The sequence below is a fragment of the Alligator mississippiensis genome, chromosome 3 (assembly GCF_030867095.1).
Source record: "Alligator mississippiensis isolate rAllMis1 chromosome 3, rAllMis1, whole genome shotgun sequence".
Classification (NCBI taxonomy): domain Eukaryota; kingdom Metazoa; phylum Chordata; order Crocodylia; family Alligatoridae; genus Alligator; species Alligator mississippiensis.
In genome coordinates, this window is record NC_081826.1 from 3,123,745 (window position 1) to 3,145,890 (window position 22,146).

Below are 22,146 nucleotides of genomic sequence, written 5' to 3' on the forward strand. Positions count from 1 at the left end.
TCCCCAATTTCCAGAGGTTGTTTTTGGGGGGAAGAGGTGTGTGTTGTATGCAACACAATATGGTAAATTAAACCGACACATGAAAAATAATTGCTTGGGACATTGGCACTGACTTATTTTTGCTGGGGTGGGCTATAATGATGGATATGTGGAAAGTTTTATGCATTTCAAGCCACAGCCTTCTTCCTGAGGATGGCCAGGCCCTCAGGCCCCCACATACTTGGCACCTCTGGTTTGGGGTGTACAAGCCATAATCTTTCTTTTCCTGGTCCTGAATGAGCATTATGCTTGCCAGCACCCAAACGGCTTGGCTTGACTTGTCTGTTGTGTCTGACTCTTGCGGTCTTCTTTCCCTGTCTCCTTAGATCAGTGGGTCTCAAACTTTTTGGACTCAAACCACTTCTGGACTTGAGGAACCCCCTCCATTACTTTTGTGAATTGAGTGGCACCCCATTTCAAAAATTATTTTTTATATTACAATGATTATCCCTTTGCAGAATGATAGACAATGAGGGTATGAAGGGAGCTCAGGAGGTCACATCTAGTCCAACCCCCTGCTCCAAGCAGGACCAGCCCCAACTACATCATCCCACCCAAGGCTGTGTCTACCTGGGTCTTGCAAACCTCCAAGGATGGAGAGTCTACCACCTGCGTGAGATAATTCAGGCAAGGACAAGCCTGAGCCTGTGTTTATCTACCTAGTTCATCTGCTTATCTTCTTCTGCACCCTTCAAAGGATCTGGAGGCACCCCGGTTGCAAATCACTGCCTTCGACCGTGATTGCACATGGGCTATGCCTGCCGATGCTCAGATGCAGCCCAATGAGTCCTCATCCACACTGGGCCTGTGGGTGTTATTGCAATAGGAACGAGCAGCTTAATACCGAATAGCCTTGCAAATTCCTCCTGTTTTCCTCTGCTAAGCCTGAGGGTGAGAGCATTGCTGCTGAGCTACCCTGGCTCTGCGGTAAAGCAGCTGTTTCCCAAAGGGCTGTGTGTAGCAATATTCCAGCTGTGCGCACACCGGGCGACGTCTGGGTGCCGCCTGCAAACTGCGTAATGGCAGGTGGACAAAGATATCATGCGTCTGGTTGGGTCACCCCCATTTCTTGGGTGGGTCAAGCCCTTTAAAGGAATGGAGCCCAAGGGAGTCTTACATAACGTCATCTGGTGGGAAAGCCGAGGAGTTAGCACGCCCTGACACACCTCCGCGGTGCATGCTCCCTGGAAAAGGGTGGCATGAACAGGGCCTGAATCACCGTTGAGTTGCTTCACTGCTTGTTGCCCTGCCAGCTCTGAAGTCTTAGAGGTTACAAATCAGATGCATCTGTGCTATCACGAGATGGGCCCCCGAAACATGCGGTGTGGGTGGTTTGGGTCCATCTTTTGCTATGGGAAGACCTAGCTCCTTTCCCCCACTGCGTGCTTGAGGGGGGCTTGGTATCTCCTGATGTATTGAGTACAATCCCTCCACAAGAACACCCCCCCCCCCCACTTGTACCCATTCCTCTGCCCTCCCATCTATCCAGGCCTCCTTCTCCAGATCTACCCTGCCCCACATCTGTTTTGCTCTCCCCCTGTTGCGGTGAGTGTTGCTGGCGTATCTCCCACCTCCATCTCCTGCATGCCAGGGTTCATCACCCCTATCTTGGGGTGAGCAGTGGTAGCAGCATCCCCCCCTTCCCTTCTCCAGACCGGGTCTTGCAGCAATGGAGAGGAGAAGCCGGGCAGAAAGCACCTAAGGAGGGCAGGGCAAGAAGGGCTTGCAACCTCCCTGAACTGGTGGCATGTCTGCTTCGTCCCTTCCTATGAAAACAATATTGGCTCCTCCCAGGGGGAAAAACTCAGGCCAAAACCTACAAACACCCCAACTGGCTGCCCTTCCTAGGAGGTGGGAGGGCAGGGTTATCTTTCCCCTGAACTCATCAATAGGGTGGACCTTCTGCCTTCAGCAAGAGACCAGCATCAGACCTGGCACCCAAAGAAACCACAAAAACCAGGATCACCCTGCCTATTGCCCCTCTGACATCAAAGGAGTCATGTCTGGGGGCAACTGCTTGATGCATAATGCATCAGCTAATAACGGGAGTCCTTTATTCATGTTAAACTCTCTTGGCTCTGTTTTAAAGCTGCTAGACATGAAGGTGCTTCAGTTCATTGTTCCAGACTGATTGCAGGGGGTCTCCTCCAAATGCTTCCCTCCAGCAACTGGAGTGCACCCTGCGGGTCCTCCAGATGTGCGGCGACCGCTGCTGGTGGAAGACACAGAGCTGCTGTTTCTCAAGAAGTGTCTCAGGTCTATTAAAAACACACGGGTGGCCTTTAAATACTGAGCAGATTGCATGGGTGGTATTTTACAACTACCAGCCCTAAAGGTTTAAATAAAGAAAGACGTGAGTCAGACCCCGAAGCACATGCGATTGGCTCCAAATGATGAGATCATTAAAAAAAAAAGATGCCATTGGGTTCTTTGCGTTGGCCTGCTGATTTCGGAGTCTGTTCTCAGGCTTTTCTCTGCAATGCGAAGGTGAGACAATAACTACCAGATTTATTCACATAGCACCCTCCAATAAGACAGTCACCTGGTTTTGGGAAAGCAAAATGAAGTTAAAAAGATAGTTTTCCTTTTAATCAAATTGTTCAGTTTCCTTGTCTAAGACCCAACTTTCCATAGCTAATGTTTGGGGAAAAGATGAGTGGGGTCCGTGGAAAAAGGTCTTTCTCTTCATGCAAGGCTCAGCCTGCAGGCAATGACATGATTCCAGGAATAAGAAGAACTGCAGGAAATCACAAGAGCTGGTGACTGTGTTTCCCACCCCCAGTTGCATTTCCCAAAATCTAGGACAATTTATCATTCAAGGAATATTTTTAGACTTTGAAAATGTGCCCAAGGGAGGGGCATATTATTCTTTACAGAGGCATGATAGCGGCACCCACACATACACATGTACATGCGCATGCACACCCAAGGGAATAAAAGAAATTCCATTGGTATCGAAATCAGCATCCTGCCCTGCCTTTTCCTTCCACCTCAAGATTCACGTGGACCTTAGGCAAGAGGTTGGAGAGGCTGAGTTGTAACCAAGTCTATGGATGGGTTGAAAAAACCAGAGTCAAGGGGCTTCTCCGGAGAACTCGCTCCCTCCAGCAGGCAAAGATCTGTGACTGTGGTTATTTCTTTGTATCATGGTGTAATCAAGAGTGCTCACCTGAGCTCGGGGTCCCGCATGTGTTAGAAGCTGTTTGAATACTCAGTGGGAGTGTCTAGACATGCACTTACACTGGCTTAAATTTACTGCACAGTAAATCACTGTGCAGTAAGTGGGACTAGGCTGGCGTCTACAAGTGCAGGCATTAAAGCGCATTAACACTGAATGTGGACTGATTTGGGACTAAAGTTAATCCCAAGTCAGTTCACACTCAGTGTTACTGTGCAGTAAGCAGGAATAGGCCAGTGTATACACATGCAGGCATTAAAGTGCACTAACACTGAGTGTGAACTGACTTGGGACTAAAGTTAATCCCAAATCAGTTTACATGCACAGTGTTACTGCACAGTAAGCAGGAACAGGCCAGTGTATACACATGCAGGCATTAAAGCACATTAACACTGAGTGTGGACTGATTTGGGACTAAAGTTAATCCCAAGTCAGTTCACACGCAGTGTTACTGCGCAGTGTTACTGCACAGTAAGCAGGAATAGGCCAGTGTATACACATGCAGGCATTAAAGTGCATTAACACTGAGTGTGAACTGACTTGGGACTAAAGTTAGTCCCAAGTCAGTTCACATGCACAGTGTTACTGCGCAGTAAGACGTCTACACATGCGTTACTGTGCAGTAACTAATCGGGTGTAAATTTGATACCTGCATAATGCCAGTATCAAATTTACGCTCGAGTTGGCAGAAGTCAGCATATTTACTGTGCAATATGGGTATGAGCATGTAGACATGTACCTGTATTGCGCAGTAATTTTGGTTGCTGTGCAATAAATGTGCATGTGTAGATGCTCCCAAGAGTGGTGCTACCTGCTTGGAAGAGCTTGAAGGCTGAGGATTAGGATTAGGAAAAGGGTTAAGGTTATTCCAAGTCACTAGGAAGTTAGTGGAAGTTGTCTTCATTTATTACTGGTATTTTTATTACCGCAGCACCTAGAAGCACTTGTCTAAACCCAAGCCTTAGCAATGAGGTTGTCTTCCTTGAGGACGGCCACTATGAATCTGTAAGGCCAACAGGACACAACCATTTAGGGCTCTGTAGATCAATAGGGGCATGCCAAAATCTGGCTTGTATAGAGGGCACTGCTGTAGTCCTCTCTAGAAGGCAGTGATTCAGTGGACCACTGGCAGTGATTTTTCTCATGCTTGATTTTTATCTGTGTTGCAAGAAAAATCGTATCTGGTCATGTCAAGCTGACCAAACTCCCAGAAGTCTTTTTGAGATGACTCAAAATTGGCAGTGATTGTGGCCTAAAGTTAACCCCAGTAAAATGCCAGGGAACATGGCGCATTTAAAACAGTGGAACAATAGACCATAATAACAGACAATAAAATAATAATGTGATCATTTTCGGCAGTAATTACTTTGGGGGTGGGAAAATAACAGGAAAATCTTCTCAAGGTGCAAGGATGTGCTGTTGTATTTTTAGGACCTATGAGCCAAAATATTAGATAACAAGCTTGGCTAGTATTGATAATGTTGATGTCACTAAAGGAAATAGCCTAAGCAAGTAAAGTCAGGGTTCGCTGTTTGCTGCATGCTATCTGGACCATTTGCATGAGTTTCTGAGGGAGACATCGGCATGAATCTCTAAAGGAGGACCAAGCCGTCGGACTTGGAACAAGATCACAACCCAGGAAGCTTTCTGGTGCATCCCCCCTGGCCATGATGCTCCTGCTGGGACTTAAAGCTGGAGGTTCCTAGCTAGAGGGTCTTGCCCCTCCACCCAGGGTCAGACTGATGCCAGACTTGGGGTCAGGAAGGAATTTTTTTTCCCTGGCCAGATTGGTACAACTGTGGGGGGGCAGATGGGGGGTTGCCTTCCTGTGTAGTGGAGGCAAAGCCACCATCTGGGATCTCTTGAGTGCATATTAACAACCTTTTGCAGAAGCAAGACATTGACTGCCATGGTTCCCAGCTCTACCGGTTGCAGGTTTGGGTGTGATATCTTGTGTTGTGTCAGAGTTAACTATATAGTTTTGCCAAGAAGTTAGATTATGGATTTGTCTGGGATGGTTTGGAGAGGGATGATGCTGCCTCAGGCAGGGATTGGACTAGATGTGAACTCTGGAGGTCCCCTCCAGCACCACTTCTCCACGAGTCTGTGGTTCAATGACTGCAGATACATGCCTGGCCAAGCAGGCCTGGATCAAGCGACTGGCCTGATCCCAGAGACGTTACCTAAGTAAAAGCTTTGACAAAGCACCTACTTGGGTGGAGGAAGGAAATGCTGTGTAGAGTGTGTATCTGGATTTCAGCAAGGCTTTTGACAACATCCCAAATGACCTTCTCATAAACAAATTGGAGAAATGTGGGCTGGATAAAACTAGTACAAAGTGGATAGATAACTGGCTCAATAGCCATAAGCAAAAGGAAATTATGAACAAGTCCATGTCAGCATGGCATGAGGTTTCGCGTGAAGTCCCAGAGAGCTCTGTCCTGGGCCTGGAGCTGCTCAACATACTTATTAATGATTTGGATGCTGGCATAGAAAGCTTCTTGAACAAGTTCATGGATGACACAAAACTAGGAAGGACTGTGCACACATAGGAGGACACGATAGCGATTCAGAAGGATCTTGACAACTTGGAAAGTTGGGCAGGAGGTAACAGGATGAAGTTCAATGTGGACAAATGCAAATTGCTACACCTTAGCAAGAATAATAATAATAAAAAACAAAACAAAATAAGGACACCTGCCTGGTGTCCTTATTTTGTATTTTTGTCCTTCTATGGAAAAGGACTTGGACGTTTTGGTAGCCCATAAAGTCAACATGAATCTGCAATGTGATGCAGCTGCACAAAAGGCCAATCCAGTGTTGGCCATCATCAATATAAGCACGAGGTGCAAGACTTGGGAGGTTATGGAGGGTCTTGCCCCTCCACTCAAAGTCAGACTGATCACCATATTTGTGGTCAGGAATACCATGCTCAAATTGGTATGGACTATGGGGTTGTTTTTGCTTTTCTCTGTACCTGGGGGCATGGCCCTGTACTCAGGACCTCTTGCATGTATGTGGACAACGTAGTAGAGAAGCAGGAGTGGTTCCTCTGCTTTGGTCTCTGTTGTACCAGGGTTGAGGGTCGTCTTACGTAGAGTTTGGAGGATGGTCGTATGGAATGGTTTGGATAGGGACGATCCTTCTCTGCGATTCTGTGTCAAAGCACCAGCTGTAAGGAACTGCTGGGAGCTTTCACTCCGCATTGCACCCATCCTATCCCCCCGAGGGCAACACAGGCTGTGATGATAACTCCCCTCCCACACAGATTGCACACCTCCAGAAAAATGCGGTGCCTCAGCCCCAGTAGGACCCCGCCTTCCACATTGCTGTCTCCATAGTCACCAAAACAAAATACAAGGGGACGTATAAAATCACCCATCACCCAGGGGAAGGATCTCATTTTGGGCGGCTGAGAGCAACCTGGGAGGATGAGGACTATCCTGGTGGTACTGCTGGCCGCTGCCCTGTGTATGGGGCAAGGTGAGTCATCCTTTGGGCAGAGGGAATCCAGATGTGGAAGGCAGCCTAGTCAGGTGGGTAACAGCTGGAACAGATGGGGCCATCACAGCAATAGCAGTGGAGATACCAGAGGGAATGAAGCTGCCAGTTTGACCCCATTTTCGGTTTCTTTGAGGATCTTAAGGAAGTAGGGCTGGAAGAGGCCCCTCAAGGTCATCTAATCCGGCAATTTGCTCAAAGCAGCATTATCCCTCATTAAACCCTCCCAGCCTAGTGTCTGTCCAACCTGCTCTTGAAAACTTTCAAGGACAGGCTAGTTCTTTCAGTGAAGGATCCTGGTGTGAACAGTAGAATAAATGGGTCTTTTTTGTTGGGTTTTTTTTTTTTGGTTGAGCTGAATGCATTTCCCCAAATATTATCTCCTGGACTTGGTAACCTGGGTAAATTTCCAAGAGAAGACAGAGGGAATGTCTTCGCTGGTGAGAAAGGCTTGTTCTTGACTCAGGTTGGCTGCTTCAAGTCAGCTACCTCAGGGTACGAGAGCGCCGAAAGCAAGGTGACTTGGCTTTTAACCCGGATTAAGAGATCAAGTTTGAGCTAATTGGGGTACTTGAGTTTAAACTCAAGCTGCTAACCCAGATTCAGAGCCAAGATGCCTTCACTGGTGGTTTAGCCTGAGATCAAAGCACCCTTTCCTTTAGCAACGATGAGAGATTATATGTGTTCCCAAAGCCAATGGAAGTCAAAAGAAAGACCGTCATTGACTTCCCTGGGCTTGGACAATGGCCCCTAGAGACTTGTCTAGCATCATAAAAGCATAAATTATTGCTAATGATTGTGGAACAGCTAATTTGGTAAATAGTGAGTGTGGACAATATCTTTACCCCCCACCTGTGAAAGAAAGGGGGTGTTTCATAGATTTCATAGATTTCATAGACATTAGGGCTGGAAGGGACCTTGGAAGATCATCGAGTCCAGCCCCCCGCCCAAAGGGTTGATTTTCTCCAACCGTTGCAGTCCACCTCCTGTCTCCTTTGCCAGTCCTGGACCACAGGACCATCTTTTCTCATTTGATTTTGCTAACTTGAACAGTTTCCCCACCTCTTATGCAGCATCAGTGGGCAGTTTTAGACAGGAGCAGTGTTGTGATGTGTGGGTTGTTCAGGCAAGAGGGAGTTCAGGTGTAAGACCATCACCCCCCTCTACCTTGCACCGGTCCGGCACCTGCACACTCCCCTGGCTTCGGGGGTCCCACTCCAGCTATGCAAGAGGCCAACCCAGTGGAGAACCAGTAAGAGGAACTAAATCATTACATACATTCATCTACCCTGCTTCACTCCCTAGCTCATGCTCTCTATTGCTTCACCTGTGAATGGGAATCCAGCAACTGGAAATGTCTGAACTTGACAAAATGCACGGATGAGGACTCCTTCTGTGTGACGAGCATAGCTGCTATAGACGTTGGTACGTGTCGGGGTCCCCAGTGCAGGCTTTAGGGGGTTTTATAAGGGTTAGGAGAAGTGGCAGGCACAGAGAACAGCCTGTTGGGAAGGCGGAGATGATCTGAAGCAGTTGACGAGACCCCGAGCTTGGCAAGGCTTGAAATTCAGGGGCAGGTCCCAAAGGCTTACGACTGTCCCCCAGAGAAGCCTGGAGATGAGATCTCCATCCAGGTGTGACTGCTGTCACCTGAGCAGCATCTCACCCAAGATAGCCCTCAGAAAATCGATTAGGGCCCAATCCTGGGATACATTGACTACCTGCCACGAGAGTCTCTGGGCCCAGCAGGACCCAGCATCAGCAACGCCTCACAGGGGGCTACTGGTATTTGTGCCATGGGCCAATATCTCCAAAGTCTCTATCCCATTGCAGAACCTGCTGGTGCCACTGGAGACTCCCCTTGACCATTCAGGACCTGAGGGCATGGGGATTTACCCCTAAATAACCATTCTTTCTTCTCTCTCCCATGGTTAAGTTGGCTGGAAACTGGGGAAGAAGATCAACAAGAAATGCTCCCCTCACTGCCCAGACTCCAATGTGCACATGGGCATAGCCTCTTACTCCACTTCTTGCTGCAAGTCTTCCCTCTGCAACCTCTTTGCCATCCCGACATCGAAATCACCTCCGCAGTGAGGCAGGAGGAGGGCTGGGCTCAGAGACAGATGGCGTCACAGCAGGAAAAGGACAGGGGTAACTCTCAAAACCCTGCTCTGATTTCCCCAGGAAGAGCTCGACGTCCTCCACGCCCTGGGATTAAGGATGCACTGTGTCACTCTGCTCTTGCTTCAGGGCCTCTGAAGACACATCTCTTCTCTTCTTTTCATACTTGGGTGCGGTCATCAGGTGCATCCCCGGGTGGATGCAATGTCTTGCCTCTCTTGAAAGCTCCTGCCCCTTGCAGCCCAGCAAAGCAAGAGGACATCCTCTAGCTGGTGTTATGCAGAGCATGGCTCCATCCTGCACCCTCTCATGGGAGTCCTTAGGGACTATTGCAATATTAGGGAGTATGCTCACCAGGGGATGTTGAAGCCTAAATGGCTAGTCAGTTCCTGGAAACACCTCTTCCCAGTGTCATGCTAGAAAGGGAGCTGCCCTTCAGGAGGATAAGAAGATGCTCAGGATGTCCTCACAACCATACACACCCATCAGACACTCTCAGGTCTTTCCAATTCCACCTAAGACACACAATCCTCACATCTCCCCTTTCCAAGGAAAAGCGCTTTCCATCCTGGTGTGGCCGGGGTGGAGACTGTTTTGACGTGGGTTTCTATATCCAGTGGGTTCCTGAGATTGAGAGTGATCTAGAGAGAGCAAAATTCATAGATAAAACCACAAGGTTCTCCCTGGCCCTTTGTAATCCTTTGCTGGGGAAGGGCAGATCCAGCCTAGACTGCCAGAGATGCTCCCTTCTTCATGCCAAACTCCTATTCCCTCGCAGCAAACCTCATGCTTAGCTTTATCTATAATGAAGTATCTTAAGATCATGGTGCTTCTCAAAGCCTTTCTGTATCAAATAATAGAAAATGAGAGTAGAAGGGACCTCTGGACATCACATCTACTCCAACCCTCTGCTCCAAGCAGGACCAGCCCCAACTACATCATCCCAGCCAAGGCTTTGTCTACCCAGGTCTTCAAAACCTCCAAGGATAGAGAGTCCACAATTTGAGCCCATTATGCCTTGTTCTGTCATCTGCCACCACTGGGAATTGTCCAGCTCCATCCCAACTTCTGCTTGGTGGACCAGGCAGCTTCACACTTTCAATGCAGTTTCTGAGAGGTAAAACATCTCAGGGCATGTCTACACATGCATTTACATGCTTTAGTTAATGTGCATTAAATCTAGTACCTCCATTGTGAGGTACAGAAAAATCCCTGTTATCTAGCATGAGTGGGGAATGGGGGGTGTGGGAAATTTAAAAATACCAGTTACCTGAGGGACCGGGTTTCCAACTGGACGTGAAGTGGGGTGAAGGGGAGGAAGGATTGGGGTGGCTGCAGGTGGTGGCGGGTGCACGGGTCGGTGGTGTCTGGAGCTGCTGCCCAGGGGAATGGGGCTCTGGGCTCTGACCCCAGGCAGGGCAGGAGGGGCCACGGAAATTGCTCCTGGGGAAGGTAGGTCCCAGCTGCACTCCAGTGGCTCCACCTCCGGCCCTGCCCTGGACCCTGGCAGCTATGAGCCCTGCTGGCGGGGAGCAGGTGGGAAAGCCTGGTCCTGCTCCCTGCAGTGGGCACTGCCCCAGCTGTTCCACACAGGCCCGTGGGGCTGGAGCCACTGTCTGGGGGCATGGGGCTCCCAGCTCTGACCCCAGGTGGCTTGGGAGGTGCCAGGGGCAGGGCGGGAGGTGCTGGTGCCAGGGTTGGGTCCCCCCACCCCACGTCCAGCTGTGCATCACCCCCACCCTCCAAACACCAGGGCAGCCCAGCCACAGGCTGCTGCAGCAGGGGGAAGGATTGCGCATGCAGCCAGGGAAGAAAGCGCCATAGCAGGTAGCAAAGTGGTGGGGCGCGGTGCCATGTGTGTCCTGCCACTGAAATTCCAGCTAATAGAGTATTCTGGTTAGTAAAATCCTGGATTTTACTATACTGGGAAAATGTGCATTAGCCTGTCTTAATGTGCATTAGCTAAATGGCACAGATTTTAGGTGATGCTTAATTTGCATTAGCCTATTTCAATGTGCATTAACTAAATAGCACTTATACACATGCAGAGAGGCTGCTCTGGCATGCTGTAATTGGAGCACGTCAGAGTAGACATGATTATTCGAGTCTGTGGGAAAGTGATAATTACCACACTCCAGCAAACTCCAGCGTCACGTGTATCAGCACCCCCGCTCTGAAAAATGCTGGTGGGGGACTTTAAATAAAGCTCATTTGACAAGCTTTAGTTAAAATGCCCCTGCTGCCATTTTTTGCTGCAGGGATGCTGATACATGTGACGCTCCAGGCGCTTTAATTAGAATGGCTTTCGGAGCAGCTCTAATTAAAGTGCCCCTCCCCCCACCGACAACATGTATAAACACCCCTGGTTTTTAGTGATGCTTTAATGCACATTATAATAGGCTAATGTGCATTAAAACTCACGTGTAGACATGCCCTTAGAGGACAGCCCTGCTTTCCCTGAGCACAGCGCTACCGTGGCTCCCTGCCTCTTTGATCTGCACTGCTCGTTTCCCTCTGTTGCTTGCCATCTTGACCCTGCCTCATGTTTCCCAAGCTGCATGTCTCCATATAGGCAGCCAGAGAAAATGTTTCCAATTATCACTTTAGGAATCAGAAAAAAAAAGAAAGAAAACGAAAATGTGGCTTCAGCTTGAACAAAACTATTTGCAAATTCAAGTTGAATCAAGGACTCATTTCAGGTTAAAAAAAAAGGTGTGGGAGGATAGGAATTTGGGGAAATGTCAGAATCATGTCAGCATTTTCCGAGAAGAAACATTTTGTTAAACATTTCCATCTTGCAAATGACAGTTTTGGGGTGAGGCTGGAACCAATCAGAATTTAATTTAATGCTAACAAGTTTTAAGATGGGGGTGGGGGGACAGAAAATGAAGCAGGTGCTGGTCAAACTTGTTTTTTTTAACTCAAATGACATTCTTGGGAGGGGTTTTGCTTTCATTTGGGCTTCACTGAAAATGCTATTTTTTATTAGTAGACTGTGGTTGTCCCTCCCCCAAAATATAGGAGTTTTTCACTCATTTCTCTGCAGCTGTCTTCAAAGGATCTCAGGGCACCCCCGGGTACCCCAGCACCCTGGTTGAGAGCCCCTGACTTAGCAATTCCCATCTCGTCTCTCCACGGCCTCCCCAAAAATGCACGCTGTCTGATCTCCAGCCTGTACCCGGTGCTGGCTTCTCCCATCAGGGGAGCATGTTATTTTCCTTCTTGAACAAGCCCGTCCAGGCCTCATTCATGGGGGACCTTGTTCAGAAAATTGCCACCTTGCCTGTAAATCCCTCTGGCCTGGGTTGAGCTGCAATGTGCTAGGCAGGCGCTGGATGTCTCTGGGTAGGGAGCTGGCCCAGGAGAGGAGGTCCCTGGTAAACAAGAGAAACCAGGAAGGGACCAGAGTTGTGTGCATCCTGTTTCTTTGGACGTTGGGTTATAGCTGGTTTCTTTGCCTTCTCCCAAAGATGGGTTTTGCATCTGTAGCACAGAAATCTTCAGAGATTTGCTCCCTCTGTCATCAGCCTGCTCCCCCCTCTGCTCTTTCCCCTTCCCTTGCTCTGTCCTTTCTCTCAGTTGTGCTGTTCTTGGCATGAGAAACTTTTTCTCTGCAGCTCCTGCCATGCAGAACAACCTTGCTTTATGTGCTCCTTAAAACACACGCTTGTCTAAGCAGGCATTTGTCTCACCTGAGATGGGTAATGCCTCCTGCTTTAATTTGTTCACTACCCAGTGTTTGCACACTGAATGCATGTCAGGGATGGATATTAGGACTGCTCTCGAATCCAAATCTGCTGTTTATACTGGAAAGCTTGATCTCTAGTATAAGCTTGATTTCTAGCAACAGTCCACCCTGGCCCTGGATGCCCTGTTGAAGCGCAACGCCTGAGTTTGAGCTGCTAGCAGTCCTTCGACAACGTCTTGTTCCTGCTTTTAGGCCCTTCTGGACCCGATTTTCTGTCCCTACTGCCCACAAGCAAAAATAAGCACAGCGGGAGAGACAAGGAGAGGACAGGCTGATAGTAAGAGAGATGCCACTCAGGGTGAGGATGCCCCTTAGGTGGCTCCTAAATATCAGTACAGACATGGCCACTTGCACCCTAGTGCTGTTCATCTCTGTGAAAAATCCTGTGGACTCTCACTTGTATGACAGATAGTAAATGATGCTGCACTGCACGTATCCCAGAGCCGATGGGGCTGATCTATCAGTCGTGTCCAGCTCTGCACAGTGGTATGGGCACACCGGGTCTGCTTCATTGCTGCAGAGAGGTTTCTTTTATTCCATCATCAGCATCATATAGAGCAAATGTTTTAATCCGATGTAAAAATGCCAGCTCCACAACCAGGCAGTAACTAGCCAGCCTAGGGAGAGCACAGCGGATGCAAAGCCAGCATAGGGACCACTTCCACTAACTGCCTCTCTCTATGTAGCAGAGGGGATGTGCTGGGTCAAGAAAAGGCAGCTGTAGCTCCTCACCCTACGGGGATGGATCTCAGACAGGCCATAGCAAGCCATAAATCAGAGCAGTCTCTAGGCTGCTCTACTTCACACAAGGGGCCAGAGCTGAGCTCATGACATCAAAGACCTGTAACCAGCTTCAGGACATCCACACGTGCTGTCTGTGTCGAGTGGCGATGGCCATAGAGAAGCCCATAAGGTCTGTGTTTCAACTGGCATGAAAGAGGATTCAAGCCTAGGTCCCAGGAGAGCTGGGCTGAGTGTGGCTGTGCTCTCGGGCACATCTCGGTTGCCGGTTCCCCATCCATGCTGCATTTCGGTGAGGCTGGGGAGTCGCATCTACCTCTTGCTGGGTTTCTGCACGTGGGTGCATTCGTTTCGAGGCATGCAGGGTGCTTGGCTACTTCCATCGGGTGAAAAGCTGGTACCCACAGGATGGAAGAAGAGATTGTGAGAGACTATTAAAACCGTAGTTTGCATTTTGCTTTCCTTTACTCTACTCACAGGCACACCCGAGTGCAGATGGATTTGCACGTGGGAGGGGTGGATTTTACTCTCTGGGTGTAATTCAAAGCCTTGTGGCTTCCACTGCGGCTGTTCTTGAGTAAGATCTGACCTCTGGGAACTCGCAGCAAGTGGATCGCCAGGATGGGAAAGAGACCGCTGGTCTGGGAATTACCCTAGCGCCTCGCTGACACCGCATCTGGCAGGAAGAGCGGTCTTCTGGTTGACTGCAGCGGGTTCAAACTGCAGATCACAGTATAAATCATGAAGGTCGTGACTGTCCTGTGAGGAACAAACACATTGCACTGCTTCCCCCTGCCCGCTACCTCTTCCCAATGCAAGCTGGCAAGGAGGTGCCCCAGAGTCTCCCCCTGCTCCCGTCGGGGGGAAGGTCATGCTGCAGATTTGTGGTCATCTTGCCCAGGCTGTGTGCGCTGTGGATGGGTGAGGCAGGGCGGAGAAACTCCTTTCTACTTTAGCCACTGTTTCAAAAATGGGGGTTGCCCAGATGTTTTCCTGGCTTTCCATGGGAACAGCAACTGCTCCGCATCGCTGAAGATCAGGCACAGCAATGAGGGGAGATCCATAGCCTGCAGCTGGGGTGGTTACTTTGGGCTTGTGTTGGCTAAGCCTAGCATGGAGCTTGAATCTGAGCATCCCCGAGCTTGCATCTTGGCCATGGCTCATCTCGGGTTTTGGAGAAGAGGTGCAAGGTGCTGCACAGGCCACAGCCCGTTTGGGAGTCTGTGTAGGCATAGGATGGACCCTGCGTGGGCCAACAGACTGTCCACAAACAGTGGGACCAGGCCTGGGCAAGACTGCAGAGAGATGCATGTGTGTGTGCATGTGCGTGCATGCATGCCTTATACATACATGTTTGCACACACACATGTACACACACACATACATACATATACATACACACACATATATACATACATTTTAAAGGCTTCACATATATACGTACATACACATACACAATATGTACACATACACACACGCATACACACACATATATACATACATTTTAAAGGCTTCACATATATACGTACATACACATACACACATATGTACACATACACACACGCATACACACGTATATACATACATACATATGTATACACACACATATATACATACATTTTAAAGGCTTCACATATATACGTGCATACACATACACACATGTACACGTACACATATACACACACATCTATACATACATTTTAAAGGCTTCACATATATACTTGCATACACATACACACATGTACACGTACACACACGCATACACACACATATATACATACATATATACACATGTATACATACATACATATATACACACATATACATACATTTTAAAGGCTTCACATATATATGTATATACACATACACACATATGTACACATACACACAAGCATACACACATATACATACATATATACACATATACATACATACATATATAAGCACACATACATACATACATTTTAAAGGCTTCACATATATACATACATATACACACACACACACACACACATATATATATATATATATATATATATATATATATATATATATATACACACACACATACACACACACATATACCTATGTATGTAGACCTGCAGCATCCAGTGAAATGAGCTGCAGCTCACAAAAGCTTGTGTCACACTCACACGCTCACACACACACTTTGGTTAGTCTCCAAGGTGCAAATCTACCTTGCCTTCTACAAGGCTGCAAACCAGAAGGGCCGGGTCAGGGACAGACTTGGTGTGACTGGTCTCAGGAAAGAGGACGAGGCGAGGTGACCTGGCAGCGATCAATAAAGCCAATTGCCGATTGCCATTGTGGCAGCAACCTGCTGGAGCATGACTCGAAGGCTGAGCAGCCCTCCCCGCTTTCAGTGTTCGGGAATGGGAGATGGGGACACAGGAGGGAGGAAGCAGTGAAGCACTGTAGATCTGGCTGGGAAACAGCTTTTTTTTCCCCTTTGGGGAATTTTCAACATTGAAAAGGAAATCCTTTCCGAATCCACAGGAAACCCTGAAATCACCATCCCAGCTGCAACTTGATTTCCCCCTGTTTCAAACTTTCTCTGAGGCCGATCACAATATTCGCCTTCATCCAACCCACAGGTTGCATTTCAATTTCAGCTTTGTAGAAAGATCAGTTTTGCATGAAAACACCCCAAAATGACAGAAGGAAAAGCCTTTTGAAAGTGAATCATGGCTTTTCTGCTCCAAAATGATCACAAAGGAAACGTCTGACTCATTCCAGAAGCTTCATTTGGCTTTTTTGGGGGTTTTTTTGGCTCAGAATAAAGTGTAGCTGGAGGTGACGTGTTCCCAGGCAGTGGGAAACAGAAAAACAGAAGAGCGATTTTTCCATTGCAAAGAACTCAGGAAGACTGCCATAAGTCACACTGTTTTTTTAATGCAATGTACTGTTTGAAATCTCTGGGTTTATCACGTGAATCGTGGGTGTACCCTTAACGCTGCTAGCATTGTGTGGCATCCTTGACAGGATCTCAAGGCACCCCAGGGTGCCATGGTGCCCTGGTTAAGGATCGTTGCATTAATGGATGAAACGGGCCAGTTTGCAGAAAGCATCCAGAGTGACGCGTGCAGGGAAATGGCTTCCAAACTTAGGGAGGGGCACAAGCTTTCCCACGTAAGCCTGAAGTCAGCAGAGCACCGCAGGAAGCCCCAAAGGGGCTGTTAGATCCATTTGTGCTTCTGCTGAAGAACAAGCACCTTCCCCTCCTTGAAAACGCCTTCCTGACGGACATCTACTCATGATACTGCGCTAGCCAGGAAGTGTTGACATAGAGAAAGCATCTACACATGCATTAACATGCTTTAGCTAATGCACATTAAATCTAGTACCTCCACTGTGAGGAACTAGGAAAATAAATGTGCATTAGCCTGTCAATGCGAATTAACTAAAGAGCACAGTTTTGAAGTGATGCTTAAAGTGCATTAGCCTATTTTAGTGCACATTAACTGAAAAGCACATTAACTGAATAGCTTTAATGTGCATTAAAATAGGCTAATGTGCATTGAAGTGCATGTGTAGAAGGGCCAGGAGAGACCACACTTGGCTGGGTGGATTAGGAGAAGACATTACCCAAAGCCCAGTGGGCATAGCAACCTCCTGCTGCCGTTTGGTGCCATTTCGCAGCAAGGGCAAGATTGGCTTTGGGTTGAACGGGCTGACAATGTGCCAAGCATCCTGGAAGATCCTACAGCCACCATGGGGGATTCTGGCCATGGGCCAGGCCCTGCAAAGAAGGCACAGCAGAGCGTGCGGCGAGCCCGTGCAGCAGCCGGCAGCCCTCCAGATCCCTCACCTACCCCCAGCTTGTAGAAACACAAACTGCAATGGCCAAACCTTGGCTCAGCAAGAGGTGGGCAGGGACTCGAGGAGGTCACATCTGGTCCAACCCCCTGCTCAAGACAGAAGCATCCCTATGTAAACCATCCTGATTCAGTGTAGATCTACCATGGGAAGCAATGGCTGCAAACCATCAAGCTCTGCTGATCCAGCCCACACCTGGCCCAGAGACCAGGCAGGGTCTACACTGCACTTAGAAACATCCTGGGGTCCCAGTAACTACACTTTCCTTCCTTCAACTCCCCCCTTATAATACACTTGTCCTCCTGGCATTGGGGCAAGGGCTGTGCCTTGCTATCATGCAGATATATGAGGGCTGAAAGACATGGAAAGGTGTCTCCTAAGTTATCACTTGTTTGCATTGTTGGAGTTTCTATGAACATGGCTAAGGATGAAAACATTGCAGCGCTAGGTGCTGGCCAAACCCAACAGAAAGAAAGTCTCTGTTGCCAAGAGCTGTCAACCACAAGAGACTGCAGGTGGAAAGGGGAGTAGAAGAGGCTATGGTGGTCAACATATGGGTAACCTGGTTGTCATCAAGAGTATGTTATGCCTCCAAGCAATGTGGGTGTTCAGGAGGGATCAGTGGGAGAGCCATGAGGCTTTCCAGCTGGCCAACACTGTGCTCAGTGGCTCTTAGCGTGACTGTGCACAAATCTGGGGGGGCATGTGCCCCTCATGCCATCTCCAGCAGTGCACGCTGTGGTGGGGAGCTGCCCCCATGCCCTGCACCTCCTGGACCAGCAACCTGTGGTTTTGTCCCACTCCACGCCCTGGCCCCATGCACCAACCAGGCTGGGCAGCACCCTCAACCCCTGCCCCACTCCCTCCCTCACCTCGGGGTCCTTGATCTGTCCCCCTTCCCCTGCATAGACTTACCTGCAGGGAGCTGCTCTCCACACTGCCTGGCTGTATTTCCAGCCATGTGCATATGTGGAGGCACGCACATGCATGTGGCACCCTTTGTGCCCCACTCCTGACAGCCCCAAGCAGCCCCTTGCAGGCTGAAGCACTGCCCATCTGTACGGGGAAATCCACCATTTCCCGATCCCTGAACGTCGCTGCGAAGCTGGGATAAATGCTGTCCTGGAGTCGTACAGCTGGGACTGCTGGACCGGGACTTGATGTTCCCATTCAGGACCATCCTGCCCAGTTAGAAATGGGTGGTCACCCTCAGGGCTCTCGGGAGTACAGCAGGCTGAGGTCTATGAGTTAACCCCTTTTTGCTGCCCCAATGTGGACCCAAACTAGGAAGGTATAAGCGACTGGAACAGCAGTGGAAGGTCACAACATTAGAAATGGAACAGAAAGAAAGGGCTCACCTGAGAAATTATTGTGCTAAGTGTCTTCTTTATACCAAGGAAAGGGAGAACTTTTCCCTCGGGCTTAATCCTAGGAAAGGATGGACAACCTTGTGGGCTGCTCTAACCATTGAAGAGGGGACTCTCTCCACCTCCTGATAATGAACTAATGAAACCCATCTGCAAATAACCTACGACAGATCTATCTGCACTGCACATACAACTGTGGCGAGCGATGGGACACCACAGTCCGGCTGCCTTAGACCTGGAATAAATTTCAGGGCCTCCCATTGCTTAGACACACTCCCTTCAATGTCCATGTAGTTGTGAAGGATCCCCTTTCACTTCAAGCCTTCACGGACCAGCTCCCATTGGGACCCCGTTGAAGACATGGTCATCTCCAACATGGCTCAACCTTGCTTCAGTCTTGTTGGGCTTCAGAAAGGGTCAAACCTTGACCTGGACCTAGGCCTAAATATTTCTGAAGTCAGATGTAGGCCAGGAGGCTATAAGTCATCACTGATGAGTTCAGAGACAGGAGCAGAGAAGCTGTAGCATTCATTCAGTTGCTGGCACTGGCACAGCAAATTTGCAGGGCTATATTTCAACCCCAGGTCCGTTCCTCGCACTGTTGGCTTCAAGCTGTAAAATTCAGCATATAGCATAAATAGGCTATATTCATTCAGCTCGTTGCATAAATACGTGCTGCAGGCTTCAGGTTTTGGGAAACAAAATGCACATCCATGAGCAATAGCAGAAAGCAAATAAAAGGATTGCAGGTCCTTTCGTCGTGGGTGGGCTCCTTTAAAGACCAGCTGGGGATACCTGAAATAGAGCCTTGCATTTCCTGGGCACCTTCTTATGGCCGGTCCCAGACAATAACCACTGTGCAATGCCAAATCCCATCAGTCCCATCTTCCTTAATGCCTCCTGCTTGCTGAAAACACCCATCTGGGATTGTTTGAGAAGGCTGGGATGTTTCCATCCCAGCACCACCTTAATGCCCAGGGGGCTTGCACATTAGCTATTAACAGAGTCCTTGGTAACCAAGTCAAGCTGACATCCACTTTTTATGTGCATTTGTTTTGTCCCCACCCTATCCTCCAGAGCTCTTTGCTCATGCTGTTGCTCCGCGCTCAACATATCTATTATACTAGGTGTGACAAGTTTCTGGATGTCAACATTGCTGCTCCAAGGGACCATGAGAGCCTCCCTCTCCCATCTGAAACAAGGTTTTCAACAGTGGATCCAGATATTTATATAAGGCAGGGGTGGAGGTGGGGGGTGGGAAACACCCAGCCCCTGTTAGGAAAAATATCCATTTCCCCACGCAAGCATCAAGTTTAGTTTTTCCAGTCTTAGCACGGCACATGGAAATACAGCTAAGTAGAGGGCAATCATTAGGCCAGCTCGTGCTCAAAAATTAGGGCAAACATTGCAATGGTGAAGGCGGAAGAGGTTTGGGATGAAACTCATCATAGCCTATTGAAAGATTATATCAGGCTTCCCAGGATAAACCTAACTCTTCCCCTTCACCCAGCATTTCACCTACCCCGTTTCTTCTCCAAGGAAAGTTTTCCATGTATCCAACCCCATTCATACTACAGAAGCCAAGCATCCAAACAAAATGTCATGGACTGACTTCAAAAAGCACAAGATTTCAAAATAAGAGAGGTTAAATGTTTCCTTTGTATTCTGTTTAAGACTTCAAGGTCACTTTTTTCAGCTTTTCTGTGATATTTTAATGCTAGAAAATTCATGTGTTTTTTTTAAAGCAAAAATTGTCTCATCATCACGGCTGTGTTACACAGCAATGTTAAAATCACTGCAGATTGGTAGATATATATGGAGAAAGACAAGGCAAAATGCAACACTGCATATGATATGGCTTGGGGTCCAGAAGCTGTCATTCCTTCGTGAAAATGATGATAAAATCACAGAAGAACAGGGCTGGCAGGGACCGCAGGGGGTCACATTTAGTCCAATCACCTGCTCAAGACAGGAGCATCCCTATGTAAACCATCCTGATTCGGTGTCGATCTCCCATGGGAAGCAATGGCTGCAAACAGCAGTGGTATCATAAGCAGCTTGGACACATGGCATGCATCCCTAGAGATTATGGAGGACAAGACCTCCTCCAAAAGACCAGGAGGGAAGAAGATAAGAGAGACAGAATGGGTTGTTTTGCCCCAAAAACCTCACCTACAGGCACCAGCGATGGCAGGGCAGGAGGGCTGAGTCCCAGGACGTGCTATCACCAGAACGAACGGCCTTGTTACCGCCTAATGATGCTGGTGCTGATATATCAGAGGGGACTCATCAATCTGGACAAGATTGTGGGGCAATTCAGGGGCTAATTGAACCCTGTTGGTTTCTAGACAGTGTTCACTTTGTGTCGATGGCCAGTTGTTAGCAAGATGTTTGGCTGGGAGAGGAAGTCGTGGAGGACTTCTCCAGACTCCCAAGAATGCAATAGAGCCGACGCGGTGTGTTGAAGCTCATATTGCACAAAGCTGATCTTAAAACCCAGACTCATCAAGCGCCGGTGCTTGGCTCTCAGTGATTTCTGAACCCCACCGTCACCTGACTCTGGCAGCTGGGGCTTGAAGAAGACCGCTCACCATTGCACGATGGATGGTGAAGTCAAGGGCGTTGGCCACACCGCATTTCTAGCAAGGCGGCCCAGAATCTCAAACGCCTGCCTTCCAGGACCCAAGCGACTGTTGTTCTTGAAGAGAGGCATCAACGAGACAGTGTGCTAGGAGCTGTACAAATATACAGCCAGTCCTGTACAGACATGTAGACAGTCCCTGTCATCCAGTTGGTTGAAAAATAAATACGAGGGAACCATGGACATAGACAGGTTCAGACAGGACTTGTTAGCTGAAGGTGAATGGATAGGAAATATGCTGCAGAAGACATGGTGGAGGGTAGGGCTGGGATTCAAAGAGAAGTCAACAAACTGGAGGGTTGGGCCAAAAGAAATCTCAGGAGGTTCAACAGGGACAAGTGCAAAGTCCTGCACTCAGGAGGGAGCAATCCCATGCACCGGAAAGGGATATCAGCAGATAATAGATCTCAGCTCCCTGTAATAGGCTGGGTTGAAGGGCTGAGCTCCTTCTTCTGCTACAGCTTCTGAATCTGGGTTCATCACACCTCTCTTCTTCAGCAGGAGAGGGAGAAGGCTTTACTGGCCAGCTCTCAGCTGGAGATGCTGGAGAGCCTGGCAGCGATCTCGTCCGACTGCATGAAATGCAGCCTTTCATCCTAGGAGCAGCAGATGCCTTGTGGGCACCCGGGCAGCACCTGGCCCTTGCAGGGCCCATCATGATGGATAGACCATGTGTGAGCACACATGTGTTCGAGTGGGAGGGAGAGATGTGTACATCGCTCACGCCGATTCCCAAAGATGCATTTCTTTGATCCAGGGAAGGACAGCAACCGATGGGGCTGATTTTGCTTTGTCCTGTCTACACCCTCTTCCTTTCTAGCTGCTGAGCAATACCGTGCTGGTCTCTCCAGTTCCCCCCTGCGAAACATTGCAATGCAATTAAATGCAATGCAATACAATGCAACCCACCACAAGACAATTACCTCTCTGGCTGGCCTCCCTAACATAAAGCCCCTGCTAGCAACTGTCTTGC

At 48.6% G+C, this 22,146-nt stretch overlaps 1 protein-coding gene and 1 pseudogene across 1 annotated transcript; one reads left to right on the plus strand and one right to left on the minus strand.

Moving 5' to 3' along the window:
• Positions 1 to 6,630: 6,630 nt before the first annotated feature.
• LOC106737464 (lymphocyte antigen 6 family member L) lies at positions 6,631 to 10,050 on the plus strand. Its single transcript, XM_014600744.3, has 3 exons — positions 6,631 to 6,700; positions 8,024 to 8,143; positions 8,655 to 10,050. The coding sequence occupies exons 1-3, from the start codon at positions 6,649 to 6,651 to the stop codon at positions 8,810 to 8,812; spliced, it is 330 nt and encodes a 109-aa protein (XP_014456230.1). The 5' UTR covers positions 6,631 to 6,648; the 3' UTR covers positions 8,813 to 10,050.
• Positions 10,051 to 13,095: 3,045 nt separating this feature from the next.
• On the minus strand, positions 13,096 to 21,245 carry LOC132249056 (NADH-ubiquinone oxidoreductase chain 5-like; annotated as a pseudogene).
• Between the last annotated feature and the right edge of the window lie 901 nt (positions 21,246 to 22,146).

Coding starts and splice junctions, on each gene's coding strand:
- LOC106737464 (XM_014600744.3), top strand. CDS start 6,649: ATGAGGACTATCCTGGTGGTACTGCTGGCCGCTGCCCTGTGTATGGGG. Junction 6,701..8,023: donor TGCCCTGTGTATGGGGCAAG/GTGAGTCATCCT, acceptor TTCACTCCCTAG/CTCATGCTCTCTATTGCTTC. Junction 8,144..8,654: donor CATAGCTGCTATAGACGTTG/GTACGTGTCGGG, acceptor CCCATGGTTAAG/TTGGCTGGAAACTGGGGAAG.